At 36.7% G+C, this 17475-nt stretch overlaps 1 protein-coding gene across 1 annotated transcript in view; it reads right to left on the bottom strand.

The window, feature by feature from the left end:
• The window catches only part of LOC306844571 (vasoactive intestinal polypeptide receptor 1-like), a gene marked incomplete at its 3' end in the record, with an annotated part of 32010 nt that extends 17815 nt beyond the window's left edge, over positions 1 to 14195 (bottom strand). Inside the window, exons 1-2 of the mRNA XM_079376803.1 lie at positions 14077 to 14195; positions 8775 to 8883 (exon numbers count right to left, since the gene is read on the bottom strand). Of these exons, the coding sequence (XP_079232929.1) occupies positions 8775 to 8883; positions 14077 to 14157 (190 nt within the window). The 5' untranslated portion in view covers positions 14158 to 14195. The remainder of the gene's footprint in view (positions 1 to 8774; positions 8884 to 14076) is intronic.
• Between the last annotated feature and the right edge of the window lie 3280 nt (positions 14196 to 17475).

Here is a 17475-nt window from a genome sequence, read left to right as displayed (position 1 = left end):
TTAAAACTAAAACAGAAACAACAATAAATGAGCAAAAACATAAAATTATTAAAACAAATTAAAATAAAAAGTGAAAAACTAAAATAATAAATTCTACAGGTGCTGGTCATAAAATTAGAATATCATGAAAAAGTTTATTTCAGTAATACCATTCAAAAAGTGAAACTTGTATATTAGATTCATTCACTACACACATACTGATATATATATATATCTATAACTAACAACAAATGAAAGTCCCAAATTCAGTATCTCAGAAAATTAGAATATCAATTAAGACCAATGCAAAAAAAATGATTTTTAGAAATGTGGGCCAACTGAAAAGTATGAACATGAAAAGTATGAGCATGTACAGCACTCAATATTTAGTTGGGGCTCCTTTGGCCTGGATTACTGCAGCAATGCGGCGTGGCATGGAGTCGATCAGTCTGTGGCACTGCTCAGGTGTTATGAGAGCCCATGTTGCTCTGATAGTGGCCTTCAGCTCTTCTGAATTGTTGGGTCTGGCGTATTGCATCTTCCTCTTCACAATACCCCATAGGTTTTCTATGGGGTTAAGGTCAGGCGAGTTTGCTGGCCAATCAAGAACAGGGATACCATGGTCCTTAAACCAGGTACTGGTAGCTTTGGCAGTGTGTGCAGGTACCAAGTCCTGTTGGAAAATGAAATCTGCATCTCCATAAAGTTGGTCAGCAGCAGGAAGCATGAAGTGCTCTAAAACTTCCTGGTAGATGGCTGCGTTGACCTTGGACCTCAGAAAACACAATGGACCAACACCAGCAGATGACATGGCACCCCAAACCATCAATGACTACCACAGCCACAGCCATATCACCCTGCAGCCCAAGACTGGTTGCCCACTGAAGCTAAGCAGGGTTGAGCCTGGTCAGTACCTGGATGGGAGACCTCTTGGGAAAACTAGGTTGCTGTTGGAAGAGGTGTTAGTGAGGCCAGCAGGGGGTGCTCACCCTGTAGTCTGTGTGGGTCCTAACACCCCAGTATAGTGACGGGGACACTATACTGTAAAAAGCACCGTCTTTCGGATGAGACGTTAAACCGAGGTCCTGACTCTCTGTGGTCACTAAAAATCCCATGGCACTTCTTGCAAAGAGTAGGGGTGTAACCCCGGTGTCCTGGCCAAATTCTCTCCACTGGCCCTTGTCAATCATGGCCTCCTAGTAATCCCCATACACTTGATTGGCTCTATCACACTCTCCTCTCCACCTGTAGCTGGTGTGTGGTGAGCGCACTGGCGCCGTTGTACTGTGGCTGCCGTCGCATCATCCAGGTGGATGCTGCACACTGGTGGTGGTTGAGGAGAGACCCCCACATGATTGTAAAGCGCTTTGGGTGTACAGCAATACACAATAAATGCGCTATATAAATGCATCATTCATTCATTCATTCATTCAATGACTGTGGAAACTTTACACTGGACCTCAAGCAACGTGGATTATGTGCCTCTCCTCTCTTCCTGCAGACTGCACAATTTACTTTCATCAAAGAACATAACTTTGGACCATTCAGCAGCAGTCAAGACGCTTCTGACGCGGTCTTTTGTTCAAGAGTGGCTTGACACAAGGAATGCGACAGCTGAAACCCATGTCTTGCATACGTCTGTGCGTGGTGGTTCTTGAAGCACTGACTCCAGCTGCAGTCCACTCTTTGTGAATCTCCCCCACATTTTTGAATTGTTTTTTTTTTCACAATCCTCTCCAGGGTGCGGTTATCCCTATTGCTTGTACACTTTTTTCTACCACATCTTGTCCTTCCCTTCGCCTCTCTATTAATGAGCTTGGACACAGAGCTCTGTGAACAGCCAGCCTCTTTAGCAATGACCTTTTGTGTCTTGCCCTCCTTGTGCAAGGTGTCAACGGTCGTCTTTTGGACAACTGTCAAGTCAGCAGTCTTCCCCATGATTGTGTAGCCTACAGAACTAGACTGAGAGACCATTTAAAGGCTTTTGCAGGTGTTTTGAGTTAATTAGCTGATTAGAGTGTGGCACCAGGGGTCTTCAATATTGAACATTTTCACAATATTCTAATTTTCTGAGATACTGAATTTGGGACTTTCATTAGTTGTCAGTTATAATCGTCAAAATTAAATGAAAAACATTTGAAATATATCAGTCTGTGTGTAATGAACGAATCTAATATACAAGTTTCACTTTCTGAATGGTATTACTGAAATAAATAAACTTTTTCATGATATTCTAATTTTATGACCAGCACCTGTATAATAGAATAATACTGAAATAGGCCTAATGCTCATATCTAAACACTGACAAACTAAATAGGTATTTAATTGGAGAACAGATTCATCCTCACTGAAAAACTGTTGCTCACTTTTAGCAGTTCCACAATAATGCATAATATAAAAATTAGTAAAGCCTGCTTCAGGTTTTCAAACCATTTTCTGATTTAAAACCACCCTCATTTTTTTAACCTTGAAATATCAGTTTCAAAATCATTCTAATGGTACAGATGCTGTTTCTTTTCAACACTCCTCCCAAACGTCTGTTCTGCATATGAAATGGCATACTTCCCTACTCTATAGTACTAAATAGTAGGTCACGTGACAATCACAATATAGCAAATATAGAATATAGTACGTCCAAATTACATTCACACGACACACATTCATGCTATATAGAACATACTCTTTTGTGGAAGTGATTACTTATTCAAAAAAAGTACAAACCCAATTCCAAAAAAGTTGGGACACTGTACAAATTGTGAATAAAAACAGAATGCAAATGATGTGGAAGTTTCAAATTTCAATATTTTATTCAGAATACAACATAGATGACATATCAAATGTTTTAACTGAGAAAATGTATAATTTTAAGGGAAAAATAAGTTTATTTTAAATTTCATGGCATCAACACATCTCAAAAAAGTTGGGACAAGGCCATGTTTACCACTGTGTGGCATCCCCTCTTCTTTTTATAACAGTCTGCAAACGTCTGGGGACTGAGGAGACAAGTTGCTCAAGTTTAGGAATAGGAATGTTGTCCCATTCTTGTCTAATACAGGCTTCTAGTTACTCAACTGTCTTAGGTCTTCTTTGTCACATCTTCCTCTTTATGATGCGCCAAATGTTTTCTATGGGTGAAAGATCTGGACTGCAGGCTGGCCATTTCAGTACCCGGATCCTCCTTCTACGCAGCCATGATGTTGTAATTGATGCAGTATGTGGTCTGGCATTGTCATGTTGGAAAATGCAAGGTCTTCCCTGAAAGAGACAACGTCTGGATGGGAGCATATGTTGTTCTAGAACTTGGATATACCTTTCAGCATTGATGGTGCCTTTCCAGATGTGTAAGCTGCCCATGCCACACGCACTCATGCAACCCCATACCATCAGAGATGCAGGCTTCTGAACTGAGCGCTGATAACAACTTGGGTTGTCCTTGTCCTCTTTAGTCCAGATGACATGGCGTCCCAATTTTCCAAAAAGAACTTCAAATTTTGATTTGTCTGACCACAGAACAGTTTTCCACTTTGCCACAGTCCATTTTAAATAAGCCTTGGCCCAGAGAAAACGCCTGCGCTTCTGGATCATGTTTAGATATGGCTTCTTTTTTGACCTATTGAGTTTTAGCCGGCAACGGCGAATGGCACGGTAGATTGTGTTCACCGACAATGTTTTCTGGAAGTATTCCTGAGCCAATGTTGTGATTTCCATTACAGTAGCATTCCTGTATGTGATGCAGTGCCGTCTATGGGCCCGAAGATCACGGGCATCCAGTATTTTCCGGCCTTGACCCTTACGCACAGAGATTGTTCCAGATTCTCTGAATCTTTGGATGATATTATGCACTGTAGATGATGATAACTTCAAACTCTTTGCAATTTTTCTCTGAGAAACTCCTTTCTGATATTGCTCCACTATTTTTCACTGCAGCATTGGGGGAATTGATGATCCTCTTGCCATCTTGACTTCTGAGAGACACTGCCACTCTGAGAGGCTCTTTTTATACCCAATCATGTTGCCAATTGACCTAATAAGTTGCAAATTGGTCCTCCAGCTGTTCCTTATATGTACATTTAACTTTTCCGGCCTCTTATTGCTACGCGTCCCAACTTTTTTGGAATGTGTAGCTCTCATGAAATCCAAAATGAGCCAATATTTGGCATGACATTTCAAAATGTCTCACTTTCAACATTTGATATGTTATCTATATTTTATTGTGAATAAAATATAAGTTTATGAGATTTGTAAATTATTGCATTCCTTTTTTATTCGTAATTTGTACAGTGTCCCAACTTTTTTGGAATAGGGTTTGTACCTACTCAAGAGAGTATGTGATTTCAAATGCAGACTCTGTAAGTTTGTGGAGTACAAAATTGCTTTACAGCAGCAGCAAATGCACATGTACAGCTATCCGCTGTAATTACGGCAGTGATTTCCACTCACTTAACTGTAGTGGGCTTCAAAATCACAAAAATACACAAAGTTATTACAATTATTTATTAATTGATCACATAGAACCACAACAACACCTAATATCAACACCAGCCTTTGCAGTAATGGAGAAATATTTGAGAGAGAGATAAGACTGAACATCATAAGGGGAGCTGGAAAAGTATATGAGAACAAGAGTGTAACTCTCTGGAACGTACAGACATTTATGGAAGCCTGGGCTGCTCCCCATAGGAATGAGAAAGACTTTGAAGGCCTGATGCCACCTCATTAATGTAAGTATTATCAAAGCACTACTGGAAAAAAATAGCTATGCATTTATTTTTTATGGCCAGGCCATCTGACTGCCTGTGTTTTCTCTGACAGGACAAGCAGAATTTGATCAAATACGATTCATGAAATATGAACGTTACTTATAAACTTTTTGAGTGCAGTTGTAAAATGATTGTTAAGTATTTGAAGATCATTTCTGACAAGCACATCTTTAAGATTCTGCTGTTGCAGAAGGTTCTAGGTATCTATACTGTATAACTGAAGCTCTAACAGGTACAGATTGGATACATTAATGGCATTAATGGAACTGAATCAATCTTAGTCGTGTAGCAGAACTGTGAATCAACAATCTCACACATAATTCAACCTAATACACTGAAACGGATAATGGCATTGAGTTCTCAGTAGTGTATTTCACTGAAATAGCTAAATGGCTGTGCCTCCTCTATGTATTCATTCAGTGCATTGACACAGACACTATGTAAAAACATAATGTATAATACTAATATGATAGTATGCATTAATCCTGATATGAAATATGGTATTTCATAGCTATTTATCAGAAATCTTTTCTATATTCCTTTCCTTTAATATATTTTACAACCATATTTGCCTTTAGGGACTCTCTATTTTATTATAAATAATCTGTTAGGTTACTATGAATATGTACCAATATGCCATAATCTAACACCAAACATCTAATTCACCGCTTGAACATAACACCTTAAAATTAAAAATATTATAATAATTCAAGTCAGCTTGTTTGTTGCCATTTGGCGATAAGTATTGCAGATACAATTTTATTCATATGATCATTTTGAAATTAATATAAATTAGTATTAAAAGAAACGATCAAAAAGTATTCCCAATTGCTTTTAAGAGCTTTACAGAATGATATTAGCAATGAACATGGCATTCTACATGCTTTTAAGTCATATTTTTATTCAAATAAAAGATATTTGGAGAAATATATAACAGCAAATCATTGAACCCATCACTATCACAGAAGCTACCGTTTTTTGGTATTTGATAACGCATGAAATATCCATTTTATTTTCACCCTATAGAAAATTATGCCTCTTCCAGTGATGATGGAAGGGAGGAAAGGGCAAGAGATGCATTGTGTGTAATGTGGCATGCAAGGGAAAGATGTAAAACCATCCAGTCTTTTTTTTTTTTTTTTTGTTGCTGAATGAATATAATTTAATTCACAGAGGGGCTCTTCTATCATTTCCTGTAGAACTTGACATGTTATAAATGGTAGAACTGAGGTCATTGTTTTTTGTTAGTTTAACCTGTTGAGGGGCAGAAAGGTCCACACAATGGAGGACATATGTGATATCTAATTATCACAGATATTACAGTTACCTGAAATGATCTTTCCTGTTTTCTTTTTTTCTCTGAATGGGTTCTCTCTCAATTAGTTTCTCAACATATTCAAGGTATAATTTTCTCATTATTTTTAATATATCCTATTATTCTCCATAGACAATTATTCCATGCAGGAGAACATGTTGTACCGAACGCCCACCTGATTGGCTGACCATTAAGAAGTGGCCACTGAGTCCAGTCCTGCTTCTTTCCTCTCTAACTTAGTGTCAAGCCCAGGCCGCTCTGTAATACATCAAAAGAAGGACATGGCGCCTGCCCTCCTCCCCTCCGTAAGATCAGTGTTAATTAAAGTCTATGTGGTGCAACAAGCAGAGAAAGTGGGTTTCAATTAAGAAGTCAAGGGCAGCACTTACACCTGCACTGATTCTGGTATACTGACTTCTAAAAACCTCTGAGTATGTCTGAACCACACTAGTCATTGCTCTATAACGATGGAAACGAGACAATCGCCTGAGGTGTAAATGTGATAAATTACTCTGAAGCTGAAGGAAAGTATGACAATGCTAATTGGCTGACAACACCACAAGAAAATGCAGTCTGGCAGGAGACAGGAATAATATACAAAATGTCAATTTGACACTTTTAAGAGTCCTCTAAAAACAAATTGGCTACTTAAAAATATAATAAAAAGCAATTTTAATATTAAAATATATAATGAAAATTATTTTTTTTTAAATAATTACATGTAAATTATTTATTTAATTGTTAGAAAATACACACAATTTTTTTTTTTAAATTGTAATAAATTGTTAGATTGTTTTTTTGTTTTTGGAATATATTTTAAAATCTAATTTTCTTCCTGTGATGGCAAGGCCATTGGCCCAGTCTTCAGTTCTTCTTCAATCCTTAAGAAATTATTCTAATATTCTGATTTTGTGCTCAGTTATTATCAATTATTTTTTAACAGCAACATTTCAGCTTATTGACTGCATATAATCTTAGGAAACTTATTATGTTTTGCATTTTAAATGATGTTTGCTCCACTAACTTAATTATGAAATAACTTCGTCTCATCAGCATTTGTCATGCCCACAGAGGCTGCTTTCTTATTTTTGTACACTTTCATTTGCAGGAATGAGCCAGTGCTCGAGTCACCACTTACACTACTCTGCCAAATAGAGTCTCTTGAGAAACTGGAAGACACACAGTTGAGATTTTTGAACTATCATTTTGCTGCATTACAAAGACAGATCCTCTTAATGGACAGTTTGTGGTCCTGAAAATTACTGGAAAGACATTCTCTATGCAGGAGAATCGATTTTCAGTGTAATTCATAATCCCTTTTATCAGTTTAAACTCTGCTAAATATAGTTTAAATGCCAGCAGTGACTAATGATAATGAAATTCTGCTCAAAATCTACACAATTGCAGCTAATATGAGCTTTAGTATGAGGTTAAGTGCAAAAAGTTACTGTCGTTCTCAAATCCTTCCAGAGTTTGAAGGCAGCTAAGATGAAAATAGTTTCATTTACACATAAAAGAAGGCTGTGTCCAATGTGTATATTTAATAAACAAATATGAATATTAAACAGCAGTGAATATTCATGTGCTACATCTTTCCTGCAGCTGTGATTTGTGTTGAGAACACTTGGGTGTCCAAACCTGTTTATGGAAATAAATTTATTAGCTTACTAAGGGTGGTACAGAGGTCACCATTGATTTAATAAACTACTCTGAAGTCTTCAGCAAAGTCCATATGGAACAACACAAAAGGCCTCAGTTCAGAAATGGAATACATATTCTGTGTACTCTGTTTCATTCAACAATGGGAGGTACAATGAATCAAGAGGTAAATTTGAAAAAAGGTTTTCCATAGACATTTTTATACAAAGATCCTGCCTTTTTAGGTATTAAAAGGTCATCTCTTTTTAAATTGGAGATGACCAAGATGTGACCATCTATCTATCTATCTATCTATCTATCTATCTATATATCCTGTTGTTTGTCTAACTTTTATTTTTTATTGTATTTAATATACCTAACATTTCATTTTATTTCTGTTTTGTCGAATATAATGAAAACCAACAAAAGTAAAAACCACATACTGGAATAACTGGAAGAGTTAAATAAATTGCCCATTAAGTTTACCTAAATCAAAAATATATATATATACTTTTTTAAAGATAACAAATGTACATTTTTCCATAGAGTGCTTTACAGATTATTTTTAAAGTCAAGTAGGCTGTTATGAAAAGACAAAAAATCAATATCCCTGAAAAGCCTACAAATATTACGTTTAATGCATCTTAAAACATTAGTGAACAGAATCATGCCTAAAATATGATTCATTATCCTTTGATCACTGACAATGAAAGCACAGTGCAAGGAGTTGTATTGATCCTTTCTACTGATCCTCACCCTTCATCAGCAGCCAAAATTGAACTTCTGTTTGAATAACTGCCTTTAATCTCCTAAATCTCTCCATGTAATTGCATTCTTTATTTACTTTGCCTGACCTGGGATATATAGGAAAGTGTGATGCTTAAAATTGTAAACGTAGTTTTCAGCTCACCAGTCAATCAGAAACACTCTCAGTCTGAGAATCATACTCATCACGAATCTTTCAAAAAAATCATGCCCATCTCAAAAAATTTCCTATTACCAATCAGCAAATGGACAGGCATTAAGGACATAAAGAGATGTAAAGTAATAAGGATTATAATAGTTCAGATGGGTGAGCTCACCAGTGATATTAGTGCTGTTGCGGGCCTCTTGTCTTTGAGTGTGAAAGCATTGCTCTCGAGCCTTCATATGCTCAGCCACCACAGCACATGCTGGATGAATCGTTTCCACCTGATGATGATTAAAAAAAAAGTGTGAGGCAAATGAAAGCACAAACTGCAGTACATATTAAGAAAACTGCATAAACATGCTGAGCGCATTAGAGAAAGCTGGTTAAAGAGCAGTTTCACAATTTTAGTCACTTGCCATCAAGTCAAATTGGCATTCAGGAAAAATTCTAACATTTCAAATATTATTTGCATTCATTTAACTCCATTTGTGTTTTACAGAAGAAAGATCACATGGGTTTCGAAAAGACAAAAGGGTGCAGAATAGTTATTTTTTGGGGTTAACAGATTTGAAATACACTGTATGTCTATATAAAGGATCTAAATATTTATCAGACTGAGACTTAAGACATCTTGTCAATAAACCCCAGCCACACAGCAAAATTAGTCTGAAAAATCTCATTATCTCCGAAGCAGCCATTGAACCAATTTGAGCCTCTCTTGCCATCATTTACTATAATTAAATGTATTACAGATAGACAGAGAAATAGAGAATAAACGTATAACAAAATGTGTGGGATGCTGTCTCATCGACAGCATAAAAAGGAAAAGTTGCTTCGGTTTCACCTCTTTGCTGCATAAAAAGACCTGTAATGGCCGCCCACTTATTCCTGAGAGGAATGAGAGAGAGTCAGAGGTGGGTGAATGCTAATGATCCGATTAAGCCTGAGGTTACGGGGGAACGAGCAGTAGCAACAGATTCAGAAGTTCCTGAAACAGACCTACATATCTCCAAAGGAAAACAGAGATGGTGAATAATAACACTACTAGAAAAAAGTGAATTGTTCTATTTATTCTAGAGGGACGCCTCAGGGGTCTGTGTGTCATATCAATCATCCTCTACGTGTAAATCGAATCAATAGTATGACGTCAGCATGGAAATCAAGGATAAACGTTCCAGCTATGTTGACTATTATTCATCCAGTGTTGAAAGTCGTGTTTATGTTCCCTTCACTGAGCTAATAGGCAGAAATGGATGTTGTTGGGACACACATTGATGGAGTGAGTGAAAACGCTAGTGTGAATGTGTTTACGGCTGTTTGTGTTTAGAAAAGTATGCATGTTTGCTTGTCTATTTGCCTGCGAGTGCTTGCTAGTGCTTGTGTTCTCTCCAAATTCAAAACCAGAACAGATGGTTTCACTGTTGGTTTCGGTGACCTCTGTCATTCGCTGGCAGGTGAGATAAGAGAGGAGGGGATGTGGATGAGTTAGGGAAGTTTTCTCAGGGTTAGATGCAGTGCATTTGTACAACAAAGTTAAAGAATGTCTCACAAATAAGTCTCACACATCTCAAACTGAATCATCAGGGTCGACAACTGATAAAAAAAAAAAAAACACCCATCTTATAAAGCAGAAAAATGGTAATAATTTAAAATATAAGTCGCTGTTAACCCACTATATTTTAAAGAAAGTTAGTGGTTGACAATTTGACTGCCACAGGACAAATACCCATGATTTGTGTTCTATCTGTGCACCACCAAAACACTGCGATGGTAATGTTTCCACCAATTATATAGGTTTTTCAGCCTCTAACCAATGTACAAATACAAAATGTAAAATTTAGATTAACATACATTGTCATTAATTACTCCAATAATGATTAAAACTAAAAGCAATCCAACCTGGTGCCAGGTTTTGAGTGTGACTGAGATTTATACGTAACGTTATGAAAGATAAGAACCTTTTTTTTTGAAGAATAGTGACTTTTACAAAGCTTTCGTAAAAGGCTTGGTAATTCTTGGAATGCAGTATGCACAATGCAGTATGTATAAGCAGGGCTGTACAGTGCGATCTGCTTTTGAAGAAATATCGTAGTATCGTGCTTCAGCGCACATTCTATCAGTTGCAGTTCTGGCGCTGCCGTATCAATATACTGTACAATGCGACATTCACATCAAATGTTATCTCAACAGTAGAGCTACACTTACAGTACACAGCACTTATGTGCAATCACAAAAGTACATTATTTGCATCTGCTTTAAAGCCTTGCCGATTTAATTCACGTGCTTCTGAGCCCATACACATGAAGCCCGCGCACACTTTCAAACAGCGCCTGATTACTAGACTTAAGTTTAAGACTTAACTCAACTTATAAGTTGTCTTCCACATCTGATTGATTTTGCGTCTAATAGTGTCAAAAGCACACAAGGTTTACATATAAACACAGTTAGTTATCTCTAAAATTAAAGTAAATAGTTGAGACAGAAACAGATGCATGCAGGTCTTAAAGGGACAGTACTAAACATGCTGCCGGCTGTCATTAAAGGGATAGTTCACCCAAAAATTACATTTATGTCATTATTTACTCACTCACATGTTGTCCCAACCTGTATTATTTTTTTTATTGTGCTGAACACAAAAGAAGATATTCTTTGCTACAAAACTTTCCACCTCTGTAGCACCACTGCTATGTGCAAAAAAAAAAATTAACGTACAGCCCTGATAAGTAATAGAGATTTTGATATTTTGGATTCTTTTGTGTTTCACAGACGACATAAAACAGGATTTTAACCAACATGAGGGTGAGTAAATGATAAACCCTAAAAGTTTATTCTTGGCTAATGATAAACCCCCCCAAAAAACGTTTATCCGAAGGTAAACGAATCGATTACTCTGAAATGAGCCGAATACGACACCAGAGTGACATATTTGGTGATAGAGGATAAAAATAGCTAGATTGAAATGTACCGATCAGATATAAACCAGAAAAGGACATTTTATTTTGTTTGCATTTGCATTCTATAAAAATATAATTTGGATAAATAAAGAGCACTTGGTAAAACTGGATGTTTCGTAGTTAGGGAAAAAGATGCAGGTTTGCTTTGAAACACCACACAGTATAATGGCAAAACTGTTTAGTCAATTCTCCTCTAAATTTATTTTAAAATGAGACTGGTTGTCTGTATAAATGTGCAGTTAAATATTTGTATAAAAGAAGAAATCAAAAAGCATTGGTTTGAATAACAGATGCACATTGTGTTTTCAAGTTTGCATTTGTGTGTGCGAGTATCTATAAAGAGTGTGAATATTCAAAGGATTGATGTAGATTTGTGTGGGAAAATCTGGCAAGACAAACTGCTGAGGTTATTTAAAAATGTTACGCCACTGAATGCATAATATCCTCTTTTCTTATGCTTACATTGCATGTAATCAGCATATTAAACCCAACCAGATACTACAAATCTCCCTGGCATTTCCTCAAGCCAAGGCCATGGCTCAACTTGGAAATTGTGAAGGGAAAAGTGAAGAGGAAATACCTTGATGCATCACTCCAAAACAATTTGAAGAAAAGAAGTGCAGAGAAAAAAGAAACAAACAAACAAACCAGTTGTATCCTACCAGCACTGGTGGTAACACACCTGGGCAATAAAGCAATTGGTTTCAATTAAATTATTAGTTATTTGACTGCTCCCATGTGGCTCTAAAAGTCCCCAAAAGGTCAAGTCTCCTATCTCAGCAAAACCAATTACGGCACATCTGCTGATAAAGGGTGCTCAAGGCCGCTTCCATATGTCTCCCCACAAATTTGCACTATAAAATGTATCATTGGCCCAAAAATGATAGAGCTGTGTGCTAAAAAATCCCTTTATAGCTACATATCTAAATATCTCAAACAGATAAGTAAACAGACACCTGTTGTCTTGAATCACTCCAACCTCTGCACTGGTGACCTGATCAGAAATATTGAATAAGTTGAGAGGGCAAACATAGAAGAAAAATAACTGACCGATAAGAATCCTTTTATTAGTCAGATAGCATCCAGTGGCCCAGAGGAAGAGGCTCATGAAGACATGGAGTCATTATTATAGGAAATGAACCTCCATCGAGGAAAGCAAAGCCATATCATTAGAGGGAGTACCAAACAACAACTACATTTAATTACAGTATTGATTTGTGCTCTTCTTGTGGAGCCTGTGATCCTCAGAAATTAGAATGATGATCCACCTTTGCATAATACAAAGGTTTGGTAAACCTGGATAGAGTTTGTTTTGGAGGCCAATTAGTCACATGAATTGCATGCTTAATTTTCATCACAGGAACCTAATTTTGCCACTCGGGTTAAAACATGACAGTGTTCCTTGACTGGAAATGGTCATCAAAACATCATTAAAAGGAGGCCAGGATCTCAGGTCAGTACTGCTAATCAAATCAACATCTGTGACACATCAACATCACAACATAAAATATACAGTAGCAGATACAGCACATTAAATATAGCACTGGACTGATCCCTAGATGATACAGTGGCGATCAAATGGCATGGATTAGATTTCATCTACATCATTAGCTCAGTATGATGCCTTTTAAGATAAATGTATCTTTTGTGCATATCTATTTATTTTTACATTTATATTTATTCTTTCTCAAGGACATCTCTCCTAAATCTGCAGGCAGTGCTATTACAAATACTTTTATGATGTGCCACTCAAACAGCATACACTATACATTTTCTAAGTCAGTGGTGCAGTGCAATGCATTTTAAAATAGCTATGTAAATCCCTCTCAAGAAAACATCACCTGAATCTGGAGGAAAATGTTAATGTACTTTGATGTCAGGGCCATTATAAAACACTTTTAACGTGTGTGACGTGTCATTCCAACAGCATACACCATACTCTGTCTATATCAGTGGTACAGTGTGATGCTTTCTAAAATAAGTATGCAAATATCTATCAAGGAAATCTCACCTAATTCTGGAAGCAAATGCTAATATTTGCCATGAAATACTTTAGGAAAGTCAACTTAATCCTATGGTTTGTCAGGCTATACACAATTTAAAACAGTGTTTGTTAATTATTTCAGCATAACTATAATTACATATTATGATTTCATATTATACATTTAAAAATGAATGTTACAAAAACGGTCAATAGAAATAGTGATAATGTGTCCAAATTATACTGTAACATTACAACCTGCGTGAATATGTATTTTAACCTACAATGAGGTTAATTGGAAAATAAAAAATAAAAATAAAAATATAATATGTTATACAACCAGCCTAACAAATTTTAATATCGAGGACATACAGCCCACAGCAGAAACCACTGGCTGCAATGCATATGATCAATTTGCAAAGAATTTCAATGATTTTAATCAAAATCATGGAACTGCACAAAACTAATTGCTATATATAGTGTATCAATAAAATATTACAATATTTTGTATAAATGTTAAGAGTACACTGATAACTTACCTTCCAGTTGCTCTGGTGAATCCCCAAACTGAGTAAAACGGCGACCAGTCTTACAGTTGACCAAGTTCTGAAGAGAAACATAATTAAGGCTCCGGTATAATAGGAAAGAATGAAGTTTGTTAGTGTCTAACCAAATAACACAGGAGGCTCTGTTAGATCTCTGGATGTTTTCCAGAAGTCTCGGTGTCTCCAACCATACTGCTAGCTGCCGTTCGGCACAAATGCTCAATCCTACATAATGTCTTATGGAGCTCGTAATATTTGTAACAGTGCGTCAACAACCTGTCGTTGTGAGTTCCCAGTATACACTGGGCAGAAGAGTGGCGCGCGTGGAGAAATGAAGGCACTGTACACCTCCCCTTTACGCACGAAATGTCGATGACTTCACTCATTAAACTCTGATTCCCAGTCATACACTTATTAAAACTGTTTGGGGGAAAACAAACAAAACAGCCAAATTGCCCGCGAGAGAATGGGACGGAGGCTTGCAGTTACGTAAGTTCATGAACTCCTGAAACACAATTAATTGGAGTAAAATATTATTGTTTATATTATTAAATATATTTAATTTAGCAATTTAGCCTACTAATGATTTTCCAGCTCCTACTCTGCACATAATTTAGGCTATCGATGCTAAACATGCTACATCACATACCTAACCTAAACGTTAACATTTTGTGAAGGAATAAATGTTAATGTATGTTTTTTTTTAAAACAATCACTAGGACCCATTTCTCAGTACTTAAGTCTGTTCTCTTTACCATCTTATTTGGCACAGCAGTAAAATTTCACTTCCACAATCTAAGTAGCCATTATCACAATTTTTTAAATAATATTTTCTTTGACAAATTAAGTAGGATACAGATATCTATAATGCATTAAATCTTCCAAAACACTTCAAACATGTCTAAAATGAAGTCATTCAACAAACACACTTTGTTACTCATAAAACAAAGTATTATACAATGTTTTATTTTGTAAAATGACACCTCTCTACTATTTAGAATCCACAGCATTGTTACATTACAGTACAAAATTATTCCTGAGCTGTCTCCTTGAATTACAAGAATTAGAAAAAGCATCTTAACTATTGTTCTATCTGTGTGTAAAACTGCAAAAATAGAAGAAATAATAAAATAAATAAATAGACTTCAACTGCCAGTTTAAGAATATGCTCAAATTAGGTTTTTGAGCATAATCACACACAATGTTTGAGGGAGGGCCATGAGATGTTTTAAAACACAGTAAGGAAAAAAATGTTACTTGGGGAGACCTGTATGAGAGGAATTTATTTGAATAATCTGTTCATTGACTTGTGATTCCAACAGCAGTGAAGAAAACAGACATCGCAGATGTACCACGCTGTAGGACAAAGGCTTTAAAAAAATATATATTCTGCCTTTTTGTGTAACCACTGAGTTTCTCTAAAAACTGCCCACTGATATTCCCAAGTCAAAAGATCGAAGGTTTTTTGTGCAGTCAAGCTGATTCACCGCAGGGTCTGGACTAAGTTCAAATTCATGAACAACATGAAGAGTGACCAAATGATAGCACAAATTCATAAACTCGGATGGGAGCTTTTTTATTGTGAGGAGGAAAAAGAAAGATGAAAGAGACCTTCACCTCATCTCTGTAATTGGTCAGTTAATTATGTAATATCATATTGCGATAAATTATGAATGCCTCTCACCATTTTATTCCTAATGATGGTCCCTATTGTCTTTTCCTCCATACCTAAATTATATTTCTTTTCATTAATCAGGTCTTTTCATTGCCCTCATTTATCCTTTCTCAATATCATTGTCTGAACTGTGATTGTCTTGTTTGAATGGTCATTTAGCATATTTAATGAACAGCAGGGACTATCACAAGTAAGGTCACAATGGTCACAATTGAGCATCTGTGTTGCATAGGCTGTCCCTTAGGGAAAAGACAATATGCATATGTATTTGATGTTTTTATCCAGCAAGGGAAAATATTTTCTTAGCTGGACTGTAGACCCCTATTGCTTCCAGCTGCCTTGTCATGCTGAGAGAAAGAATGAGAGAAGTAGTTTTAAGGGCAGATAGTTATAAACATTGATTTCCATGACAGCTGTCCTCAAAAAAAACCTGATTTAAACATACTGACCAATAAGACTGTGTGGTAAACACCCATTGTGTTGTGATTGTGTGATAAATACTCAGTTCTGTGACTAATGGCCAGATTAAATTTTCAGACTTTTTCATAGAAAAAATAGAGCAATATTCTACTTCTCCATCTCTCTCCCACTTTCACTCTTACTCATTTGTTCTCTATACAGGTAGCAAACAACAAAATCATCTCAGTCAGAAGAAGAGAAAAAACATATTCTGAGTCATCAGAAGATTCCACCAAAACACAAAAATTGTAAAGGAATGAAGAAATAAGTTGTTTGGGAATGCTGAATTTGTTTTAATACAATACAGTATATAATCAGAGGTGGACAGTAATGAAGTACATTTACTTGAGTAAAAAGGACATACTACCACATCAAAATTAACAAATCATCTAACTCTTGCATTGTCACGAATCTGGTCTATGAACGTCCGTTCACTCACCATCAGAGGTCACCTGCTCACCACAAGCACTCTCACACTACACAGACTGTTACACTATACCCTGGACTACATTTCCCATCACACCTGAATGCACTGATTACACAGACACAGCTGAATCCCATCAGACACGCTTTATAAGCCTTGGACTTCCTCTTCCAGATCGCTGAGGATGGTTTAGCAGCTGTCACTGATAGCTACTCTACGGAGCCCGTCTCTAGTCTAGTCTAGTCTAGTCTAGTCTAGTCTAGTCTAGTCTAGTCTAGTCTAGTCTAGTCTAGTCATAGTTGTAGTCATAGTCATAGTCTTGCCTGTTTTCCTGTGTTTTTGATTCTTGCCTGTGTATCTTAGATTTACCCATTGCTTTGCCGTTTGGATACTGTTTGCCCCAGCCCAGACTATTGCTCATGGTTACAGATTACGTCTTTTGTCAAAGCCCTCTGGATATTGTTAGCCGTCGATTGACCACGCCTGTTTAGGATACTTCTCTTGCCTTGCCCTCTATATACCTGTTTGCCATTGTCAGAAACTTGCCTGTTTAATGACCATGTCTCTGAATAAAGCTTTGCAGATGGATCCGAACGTTTCCTCTGTTCCTTCCGTAACATGCATGCTCTTTAAAACATTTTCCTCTCTACATTGTCCTCCTCCTCCCCCTCCTTCTTTAACAGGTGACGACTTTACCACATTCTTCTTTAATAAAATTAAAACAATCAGCACAATTTCTCCACACCACAAACTGTTAAACATCTTACCAGCAAACATACACTTGCTCACATCCTTCTCTCCACTCTCTGAGGCAGAAGTCTCCAAACTCATCCTT

This window comes from Barbus barbus (assembly GCF_936440315.1).
Source record: "Barbus barbus genome assembly, chromosome: 25".
NCBI classification, from domain to species: Eukaryota; Metazoa; Chordata; class Actinopteri; order Cypriniformes; family Cyprinidae; genus Barbus; species Barbus barbus.
The sequence above is the reverse complement of the archived record's forward strand: the minus strand, read 5'-3'. Positions and strand labels throughout refer to the sequence as shown.